The sequence below is a fragment of the Drosophila subpulchrella genome, chromosome 2L, assembly GCF_014743375.2.
Source record: "Drosophila subpulchrella strain 33 F10 #4 breed RU33 chromosome 2L, RU_Dsub_v1.1 Primary Assembly, whole genome shotgun sequence".
Classification (NCBI taxonomy): Eukaryota; Metazoa; Arthropoda; class Insecta; order Diptera; family Drosophilidae; genus Drosophila; species Drosophila subpulchrella.
Window position 1 is genome coordinate 689,435 of NC_050610.1, and position 11,264 is coordinate 700,698.

At 46.4% G+C, this 11,264-nt stretch overlaps 1 protein-coding gene and 1 long non-coding RNA gene across 3 annotated transcripts; one reads left to right on the top strand and one right to left on the bottom strand.

The window, feature by feature from the left end:
• Positions 1-991: 991 nt before the first annotated feature.
• Positions 992-5,641, bottom strand: LOC119547087. Of its 2 annotated transcripts, none has more exons than XR_005219211.1 (3): positions 5,000-5,641; positions 1,995-4,946; positions 992-1,385 (listed from the first exon to the last, which is right to left on the bottom strand). It is a non-coding gene; the product is annotated as an uncharacterized LOC119547087 (long non-coding RNA). The 2 variants fall into 2 exon arrangements; XR_005219210.1 differs by having other exon boundaries at positions 997-1,385; positions 3,702-4,946; positions 5,000-5,637.
• Positions 5,642-6,403: 762 nt separating this feature from the next.
• Positions 6,404-10,352, top strand: LOC119547797 (alpha-protein kinase 1). Its single transcript, XM_037854813.1, is given in 1 exon segment — positions 6,404-10,352. A coding segment is annotated over 1 exon segment (2,280 nt). The 5' UTR covers positions 6,404-7,181; the 3' UTR covers positions 9,462-10,352.
• The last annotated feature ends 912 nt before the right edge of the window (positions 10,353-11,264 follow it).

Sequence of the window (11,264 nt, forward strand, 5' to 3'; positions counted from 1 at the left end):
AGAAATGGCTAAAAATCAAAGGGTTACAGCTCCTAAACGCCATATTCCAAGACATGTTTTAAATGTCATTGGAAAGCTAAAATTAAGATCTAAGCACATTACTTTGAGATAATTGATCTTACTGAAATGCCTGCGAAATAAAAGCTAAATTAATTTTTTGAGTTCAGGTTTTTTTTGGTATTTTTTCAAAAACTGGACAGTCGATTTTGAAAACTCCCTCAGAACTTATAGGAATTTGAGAAGCTTAGAAATTCTTGAGCGTCAAAAACTAGAACTCAGTTCAGAGCAAATAACCCTTCAGGTTTATTCGAATGCGCTGAAAACTACGCAACCCCGATTTGTGAAATATAAAATCTTTTTTTATTAAAAGAGAACGCAGTTTAGAATTGAAATAACAATAAATAACACTGTCAATAATTTTTTGGGTTTTGAAATGTAACCACAAAATTCACGTACGGCTGGCTTAGATTTTGTTTGGGTCTTATTATAGCGACTTAAAGTTAGAAGACAAATTTGAATTGAATTTTGATCTCTTACACCGATCGCCCTTTCAAGTTAAAGTAGGTATGGACAAAAGGAACTGAAATGCTAAAACATATTATTAAAAAAATCATCTACGGCGTTAAAAATCTAAAAATATAAGCATTTTTTGTTAGTTTGATATATTTTGCGAATCCTCAACATCTTCTTATATTGGTACAATTCATAAAACAATTTACAATGGTATTTAAATTTGCCGCGCTCCTTTTTGTGGATATGGGCAGAATATTGTACTCTAATTTAAAGCCCATTTTGTCTACAAAAACATTAAACGACAATCAGGGGTGCCTTAGAAATCGCTTAATCCTCAGTTCCCGAATAATTAATTCATTTGGTATCATTAAGTTTATTTTCGACTTATCGATTATGTGAAACTATCGATATGAGCCATAAACGCGCAGAATTGTTTATAAGGTTGCGCTTACAATAGGGTTTAGATGCTTATCGGTCTGACTTCTGGTCTTGGTATTGAGGTATAATAATTTGTAAATTGATTATTTATTTAAAAACTTCTGATATCAAACAAAAAACCTCTTAACGAGGTAAGGGGTCGACGATCGCACCTTCAACATACAAAAGTTCTGATATCAAATTGTGGGACGAAAATGTTTGTACATGCGACTAAATAGGTGCCCCATCTAAAATATTCTCACTTTATATCCGATAAGGTCAAATATATCGCTGAAGAGGACAGAATGAAAACATTTTAGAAGCTGTAATTTTTTAAAATGGTAATTTTCAGCACTTTTATTTATTATTATTATTATTGAATTTTTTTGTTGCTTTGGTTTTGGGTAGACCATGTCATTTTAGTAAGCGGTGTAAGTCCCCGTTCTCCAGGAGATCTGAAAAAAAACATTTGAACTAGATACGAAACGGATTTTAATAAATCAACTCAACATTGTCCATTAACACTTAAAGAAACTTATCAGTAATTTATTATATTTTATGAACGTGTCAATATAAACAAGGAAAGAAAGCTTAAACAAATGAAATTTAAAAGTTTTGAGTTGTTATATGTTCCAGGAATCAGGTGTTCAAGTGGTTCAAAATCTGTACCAATCGATTCAAGTAATTTAAAGTTGGATTTGATAGATTTCCTCAACTTGCTAAATATATTTCACAAATTTTTACCCCATGACGAAATTTAAACTATAAAATGGACGGCATCAGCGAGTTAAAGTGCTCAGCAATGAAAAATCAATTTCCTAATCGCTGAATGTCGGCCGCAAAATTGTCTAGCGATCTGTCTGGCGGTGGTCTGTGAAACAGTTAAATTTCCTATTGTGTGGGCGCTCAATGAGCTTTCAGAAAGTAAGGAAGAGCGGTATAAAAACAGGCTGGCAAAAACAATTGCATCCTTTGTATTGATTATGATTGCGTTAGCCTGTCCTGCTGTCCCTCTTGCGCCGTCTAGCCATCCCGCTCATTCATATTCCGGTGGCCTTACTTACTTTTCCTTTATGGCGAAATAAGTTCAATGACACAAAAATAATACAGAATAACAATAAGATATTATATCTTTGGCTCATTGTTCGCCCCGGCTGACAAACACGCCCCGTCTACGAGAGGGATGGCAGTACTGGAAGGCTGCTCTGAACTGAACTGAACCGAGCCATTATTTGCATCTTTCACTTTTCAACTCTTTGGGGGTTCGTCCTGTGAATAGACTATATGGAATGTGGGGCAGTTCTCTCTTTCCCTCTCTCTCACTCTGTGTGTGTATATCCCTCTCGTTTGACCGCACAAAATCGATGACAGGCCTTCATCCCACTACCACCTTTATTGTTCGCAGTGCCCTAGCATCAAGTTCAGAGCCCAAAAACTAATGCCATTTTATTGTTCTGCTGGCGACAGACAGACCATCCTAACTATTCCGATTCCGATTCCTGCCCGAGCGACCGACTTTCACTTTTACCAGCCGGAGCAGAATGGGGAACGAAGAATGGAGGCCCCGACAATCAAGGCGGGGAGTGACTGACTGACTGACTGAATGAACGAATGAATGAATGCGGTACTCATCAACACGTTGGCAATTTCAATGGCCAGAACTTCGCGCTTATCACCATCATGCAATCAGGATATACACACGAATACACACCCAGAGAGCCAGAGCCTTTTGTCTCCCAGTGGCAGGATTTCAAAAGCTAGACGCCGAGCAGAACAACCTGTTGCCAAATATCCATACACTCATATCAACATACCCATACACATGCGAAAACGACCTGAACTTCGCCGGGAATGCAATTTTCAACAACGTCATCATCATCACCATCACCATCTGTAGCAACAACAGGGCCTTTGCCTTCCCATAGCCACAACGCATATAATACATTCAACAAACAATTGAAATTTCGTATACAATTGCGAATTGAATGAGGAAATGAATGTGTAAAATGAATAAGTCTGAATAGGGTCTGTGTCTGTTTCTCTGTCTGTGTGAGTGAGTGTGAGTGCCTCTCCCTCGCACACTAGCCCCCTCTCGCTTGCTCGCCCTGCCAACGAGTGTGGGTACGTCTACAAGTGTCGAGACGGGTCGTATACGTAATATACGTTTTTCTGCACTTGTTTTTGTTCTCGGCCGGGTGAGTGTTTGCAGATTTTTATTTTTTCGCCACTTTCTTTTTCGGGCGTTGTTAAACGGATAAACTCGTAAAACAGTTGCCGGCAAAGTTGCGAGAGCAAAGCATTTAGGGAACATTCAGATCCGAGTTTAGAGTCAACACGGCGGCAGAATAGGAAAGAGAGAGGACGAGTTTCGCAGAATGCGGCAGCAGGGAGTGGCCCAAAGTTTGGCCAACAAAACGGATGCAATATGGTTCATATCAGTGGAAGGCTATCGATGTCCTCGAGGAACTTTTGATTGGGGTCGCAGAAGGGCAGGAAAAGGTTTTTACTATTATGTGCTGCAAACGAAATGCAAATGATTAACATGACGAGGAAGCCAATAATTTGAATCTTCTATATTACCCCAATATAATAATGGATGTTTTATTAGTTCGAAGCACCCTAATTGTTAAATATTTTATGTTATATTTTTGGACAAATGTTATTATTATTATCCATTTAGTCAACCTAAGTAGTGAATAAGACTTAGGCTTATAATATAAGGATGGGTTTTTAGTTTCCACCTTTTCTGTGATGCAATAGATACAACTTACCACTGACACAGTATGGGGAACACAACATCAGAGCCCAGAATGAGATGAAAATATATTCCCAGTCTTGAGTAGAAATTCCAGATATTAATAGATACTGTGCTGGCTATGGAAATAGGTTTAGCCAGAGTCTTGAGCGGCTCCTTATCCACATGGTCCCAATAGGCTTACTCGGATTTGCCCAACTTGTTTGCTCGCCAGTTCTTCCCTTTGTTGTTGCTGATGGCGCTGCTCCTCTGGTTGCCATTTTGCCATTGTCCGCTCCCGAAGTTGTTGTTGCGTTTTATTTCTTTTATTTTGTACGAATGTTTGCCCGTTTGTTTGTGCAGTGCGCTCCCGCCCATTGTGTTTTTCTGCTTTATTTCCCAGTGGTGTGTGCGAGAGAGTATTTTTATTTTATTTGTGTTTTTTGTGTGTGAACAATTAAAACTCTTTGCAATGACCTTGACTTTGTTTTTGAATGGCTCATGGCTCTGCTGCGAGTGTTTGTGAGTGAGCTTCCTTTTCATTCACACGCGCCCAGCACGCTCGAACGTCAAACATAAAACATAAAACACAAATAGCAGCAACAAAGCCGTCTGAGTGTCTACTCGTCGCTCATTCTGGACCCGAATCTGAATCCGAATCCGAATCCGAATCGGAGTCTGGGTCTGAGTCTAAGTCTGGGTTTGGTCTGGTTCGGTTTTCGGTCCTATGATTTCGGGTACCGGCTTTTCCATCCCGGTAGCAAAGGCTTTCCGAAGAGAGCAACAGTCTTCCCATCAAAAGAATCGATGCCTGCCGAACGTACTCGAAATCGCACAAGAATAACAAACGGGCAGGGCAAGTACATTGATAATGAACGGAGAATGTGTTCTCATTCTTCTGCATTTGTATTGCCATTACACAATGGACCCCGTAGAATCAACAACGACTTTGACTTGTTCCTCTTCTTTGGCCAACTTTTTGCGGTTAAGATTTGCGTTCTGGTTTCGGTTTTCGATGCTGCTTTGTTGTAGGTCAGTTACTGGGGCAGGTTTCGCATTGTTTGCCGGTCTTGCCTTTATTATTATGCCTGTTACCCTGTGTTTTCGCTTCATTGTCAAATGATTTGCAATTGGCCATAAATTCATCAGGCAGCCGGGCCCACATATCGGCTTTGTTTGCCTTATACATTTTTAATGGGTTAGTAGCTCGCTTCAAGTGTTCGATGACTTTGCAGGAAACCAGACGAAGATGCTTAACGAATTTCTCAAGAGGGATTTGGGCCTGCTCAAAGGGAAGAGTATAGTTTATAATTTATTATTCACTTTGTATCTTACTTATCCAGGAATCCCAATTTTACGTTGTAAAATGTATCTGTTTTATTAATCAAGTTGCATATATTTAATACCCTTTGTCAGTTGGCTAAGAACTCGCAGAGACATTCCAAAAAATGAATTAAATAAGAAGCAAACCATTTTCTCAAAAGTCGATAAATCAAACATCCACACATTTTTAGGGAGCACTTTACAAGCATTTGTAGTTCTTTGCTATATGGTAATTTAAGTTTGGACACTTTCAAGACTCTTTAGTATGTGGCCAAGTGTTAGCAAAGATAAACTAAATATTTTTGCATTGCTTGGCAGTGAGTAGTGCTAGCCAGCTGGGAACTGGAATCCAATCACTTTGCGCCGCTGAAAGTCGAACAAAACAAAACCGAGATTTACTCATGGGCAGGCCAAAAAGTGAATACCAGAGCCAGCTAAAAACGCATTAATCGGGGAAGGGTAAATTAAAAGGGGCCAAAGTGGGCGGGTGGAGAACCGAGAACAGAGAACCGAGAACAGGCCCCTAAGACAATGCCGGAGGACGGACCAGCTCGTGTGGTGGATACGTGAGCGGATGCCAAACCGCATCAAAGTTCTGAGCTACCGACTGCAAGGCACATTTCCAGTCGCCGACTGCAGTGCACTTGCTTAATACATTTTTCCACCTGCCGACTGCCTGCCTGCACAATTATTCGTCAGCTACCTTGGCGAACCCATTAGGTTAATAAGAAGCGCTGCACAAGACGCAGAGAGACTGCAGCGATAGATAGACAGATATATATATGCATATATATTTTATGTATAGCTGGGCCCCAAAAAAGAGGAAACCCAGCAAAAACTATGCGCGTGAGACGCGCTCCAACGGCGAAAACGCCGTAAACACTAAGGCCCTGGGTCCCAGGATCCCAAGGATCCCTGGACTGGGTGGGCAGACCCCATATCGGCCATGTTTAAAGCTCGAAATTTACACGAAACATTCCTCCAGAGTTTGGGAGCTGCGCGGAAAAGCGGCAACAGCGCTTGCCATAAACGCAAGACGACATTTTTATGGCAGCGCCGGGCGCAGCGCGGATCGATGGAGCGCCGGAGCGGGACGGCACTAGAGCCGCACCGCTCGCTCGGCCCGCTGATTGGCGCAGGGCTCTGCGCAAAATCCAACCCAGCCAGCGCTCCGGCACACAGACACTCGCACAGGCGGGCAGGCGCGCTTATTTGATTTATTAGCAGGGCCGCGCAGCTATGCTCGTCCCGCTCTCGCACAGGCAGTCCGCCCTGGAAATGCCGACGCACACACGCGAGCGGCGAGCACACGGACGCGGCCGAGACCAGTTTTTCCAGCCACCCTGTCTGGCGGACCGCACTTACCGCCTGCTCGAGCGGCCAGCGGCAGACCGTCTCTCATTCGACTCTCGCATTCGCCGTCGTCAGCACACGCGCACGCAACACGCAACACGCAGCGCACGGCAGCAACAGCAGCAGCACGGCAGCAACTCCAGGCCAGCAGCAACTCGGCTGCTCGTTGCCTCGATTTCGGTTTCGTCTCGTACCAGGTCGCATCGTATCGTATCGTTTCGCATCGCATCGGTTCGTGTGCCTCGTCATCAGAGCAGCAGAAACCCAAGCGATTGTAGCCAGGGAAAAGCAGCGTAGAACGCACCTCGAACAGGTTTCGCCGTCGTCCGGAGAAACAGAAAGGTGCTCAATTCCGCCCAGTGTGGAGGTATTTTTTCGGTGTTCCCGCTCATAAGAATCGTACCACAAAATAAAACCAAACCCAACAAAATAAATAACACAACCACTCTCTGGGGCACTTTCGCGTCGGGTTTTAACAACAATTTGCAAGTGTTTTGCCGCCTCCTGTTTGTTCGCAAATACCTGTGACTGTGGCAAAAAGCAACTCGAGCTGTTCAGCTAAGCACCCAAAGAGAGCCAAAATTTTTATACGCGAAGTAATCGAAAAATACGAATTTGTTATGCAATTCTAAGCGAGAGCAGCTGCAAACTATAGCCAAGAAAAATATCACAAGTGCAACATGGTTTCCCACAAAATGTTCAAAGTGTCTAACTAAGGAGTAGCCCAAGCAACCACAGAGTAACTGCAGGAAAGCGAGAATCGAGCGGATCCACGGAGCCCCACTAGACCTTCTTCAGCCCACTGAAAACTGGAAGCAGGAGCAGCAGCAGTCCGCGCAAGATGCTGACCATGGAATCGGATATGAAGGGCAGCCTGCTGCACGCCACCATGCCGCCGCACCACACCAGTGCCGCGCTGCACGGCCATGCGGCATCGCCCTACTCGGCGCTGGCCCCGCTGATGAACCTGGGCCAGTCGCACCTGACCCACTCGCAGCTGAGCCACCACAACCACCACCACCACCACATGAGCGCCCACATCGCGGCCAGCCAGAGCCCCAACCCGCTCAGCTCGCTGCAGTCCTCGATGGCGAACACCCTCAACGGCAGCCAGGTGGGTCAGCAGCAGCAGCAGCAGCAGAGCTCCCCGCTGCACAGCTCCAGTGAACTGAGTCCCACCCAGAGCAGCATTGGCAGCCACCACATGACCTCGCCGGTCAGCCACCAGCAGCACACGCAGCAGCAGCAGCAGCAGCAGCAGCACTCCCAGCAGCAGCACCTGGCCGCCGGGTCCGCCCTGAGCAGCCTCACGGGCGGCTCCAGCAACAATAACAACAACAGCGCCACGGCCAACAAGAACCAGCAGCACGCGGACCGCGTGAAGCGGCCCATGAACGCGTTCATGGTGTGGTCCCGGGGCCAGCGGCGGAAGATGGCCTCGGACAACCCGAAGATGCACAACTCGGAGATCTCGAAGCGCCTGGGCGCCCAGTGGAAGGACCTCTCGGAGTCGGAGAAGCGGCCCTTCATCGACGAAGCCAAGCGGCTGCGGGCCGTGCACATGAAGGAGCATCCGGACTACAAGTACCGGCCGCGCCGCAAGACCAAAACGCTGACCAAGACCAAGGAGAAGTACCCGATGGGCGGACTGATGCCCGGTCAGGCGGTGGGCGGCGGGGCGCCGGGCGAGCCGGTAACGCCCACAAGGGTGCAGGGTCAGCCGGGCCAGAATCAGTCGCTCAACGGCAGCGGAGGCAGTGCGGCAGCGGCGGCGGCGGCGGCGGCAGCGGCCGCGCAGCAGGCTCGCCAGGATATGTACCAGATGAACGCGCCCAACGGATACATGCCCAACGGCTACATGATGCACGCGGATCCGGCCGGAGCGGCCGCCTACCAGACCTCCTACATGGGCCAGCACTACGCGGCGCAGCGGTACGACATGGGCCACATGTACAACAACGGGTACGCGATGTACCAGACGGTGTCGGGCGGCCAGACCTCGCCGTACGGCAGCAGTCTGCAGCAGCCGGGATCGCCGTCGCCCTACGGCGGCAGCAGTCTGCAGCAGCAGCCGGGCAGCCCGGCTCCCTACGGCGGAGGAGGGGGCGGCGGCCAGGTCTCCTGCCAGAGCCACAGCCCCAGCGACTCGAGCATCAAGTCCGAGCCCGTGTCGCCCAGCCCCAGTGCCATAGCGCTCAACAACAACAATAACATCAACAACAACCACATCATGAAGCGGGAGTACAGCTCGGCGGCAGCGGCGGCGGCGGCAGCAGCAGCGGCAGCAGCCGCCGGCGGAGGGGAGCTGAATCACCTGATGAACATGTACCATCTGCCGGACGAGCAGCGCCACCTGCTGCACTACCAGACTGACTCGCCCGACCTGCAGCAGCAGCACCAGGCGATGCAACAGCAGCAGCAGCAGCAGCACCTCCCGCAGCAACACCTCCCGCAGCAGCACCAGCAGATCCCGCAGCAACACCAGACGTTGCAGCAGCAGCAGCAGCAGCACCACCTGCAGCACCAGCAGTCGCTGCGGACAATGGCGCCGCTGGCACACATGTGAGAAATGGCCAGCGCCTATGGAGCAGCAGGCTCCAGTGTGAGCGTGTCGCCCCCACTGCCGCCGTACATGCCGACGGCCCCGCAGCAGCAGCAACAGCAGCAACAACAGCAGCAGCAACAGCTGCTCAACGGACGGCCTAGTCCGACGGCATCGGGGTCGTCGGGCGGCCGCTCCTCGGCGCATTCCAGTGGCCACAACGCCGCGCATTCACCCGCCTTGGCAGCCGCCTACCAGCTGACCCCCACCGCTGCCGCCCCCTCCGCCACCGCTGCTGTTGCTGCGGCGGCGACCGCGGCGGCTGTTGCTGCTGCCGCCGCCGCAGGCAGCTCCTTCGCCGCCTCGGCCAGCATGCTGGACATGCAGCAGCAACATCTCGAGGAGCAGCAGCAGCACCACCATCTGCACTACCAGCAGCAGCAGCAACAGCACTACCAGCAGCAGCAGCAACATCTCCCGCAGCAGCAGCAGCAGCACCAGCTGTACCATCACTACCATCCTGGCCACGAGGCAGCGGTGGCCGCCAGTGCTGGCCTCTTGGATATATCCACATTGTAAATTATTGAAAATATTAACTAAAGCCCTAGGATACGCACACCCTCAACCAAACCCACACCCCAACCACACACAGAGACAATTTTAGCCTTAGTTCTTAAGCAGGTTTAATTCGAATTGCAGAGTAACACACACGCATACATAAATAAATGAATAGGGTTAATGTTTAGTCATTTAAATGAAGCATACGCACTGTTGTACCACAATGGGAAGATGACAACTCACTTGCATTCCACACTGTTCGCTTCGATTTCCTTTATTTTCCGCTCGCTGCATAGCTAAAACAATTGTGTGATACAAATAAATTGTTGCCAATTACTGGGACAACAAGTCGTTTGATTTAGCATTTCATTTTCACCCACTTTTGCTGTACAAAACATTCTCAGACATTAAATGTGCGTTCGACAGAGAAAGCAGCCGAGGCGCAGAGGCGAAGACAGTTTAATAGGAGTAAAGACAATTGATGCGATGAAAACATTTCAGAGGAGCAAAGGAAAATGTCAAAAACATTCTATTTTATAAATTCTCTTATGCATTAAGTAATTATAATTATTATCTATTATATAAACAATTTAATTATTAATTATGCTTACAAATACAAGACAAGACAACCATAATTAATTGTAATAAAGCGAAAAACAAAATTATTATTATTATTAAATCATAAATCGAAAGGAAGACAGCATCTACTGCATAATACAAACACAACCAGAAAAATGTTAGTAAACCTAAAGAAAATTTAGTAAAAACAAAACCAAGAAGCGTGCAAAACGTGATTGTGAAACGTGGAGCAAGGCAGAGAAAACAAACAAATTCAACAAAATCATTGCCAAGCACCTGGAAATAATAAAAACAAAATCGACAAAAACCCACAAAAAAACAAATAAAAGAAAAATCTTTACAAAAAATGTAACATTTTTATTTTTACTTTTTACCGTCGGCTAAACTGGGAAAAGCGATGCAGACTTTGGATCCGTGAATTTTGCATAGCGACTCGATATGCAGGTTTTTAGTGTGTGAAGATGCTTCACATTCCAGTTTGTTTTTATGGCTCCGCTTATTGTTAAGTGGGATGCGTAATTCCTAAGACAAAGGCGATTAGAGTAGTAAAACTCAAATGAAATTCACGCATTGTCAACATAAATAAAGTGTTAGTGGAAGTCATTAAAAGCATTGACAAATTAGAACAAATCGTGAAATCAGATTCCCATAAAATGTTGTACATATATTTGATATTTTTAACTCCAGCTACACCTATTATCTGGGGACTTCACGTCTATCGCATGCTGTAATCTGTCATTTCAATATTTATTTAAGTGCATTTTGTCAATGATTAACTGCAATTTTCGTGACCGGAAGGCGAAGCTTTGTAGCCGACACCGTCCGAACTAATTCCACTGATCATGCATCAAGGTTGAAACTCTATTATTTGGAATTTTGATAATATGCACGCCGATATATATATGCTTTTTCTGAGCCGCTCACCAGAAACCCAGATTGTCCAATCACTCGGCCGACGGTGAATGGGCCTACAAACCCCATAATATCCACTTAATACGGCTAATTTATGCTGGCCAGACCATCACATCTGGCCCACGCGCTAGCCAACATTTCAAAAAGCTCATAAAAATTATGATATGTATTATTAATGAAAATTGCAAATTCAGAGCGACAGGGCTCAAAAACAAACATCGCCGAACAGCAAATTCGGCTACAAAACAATTTATTTATTATGTGCAAACGTTATACACTGTTTACTACATTTTTTGTGTCATTCAAAAGCTGCTGATTATTATAATTTCAGTA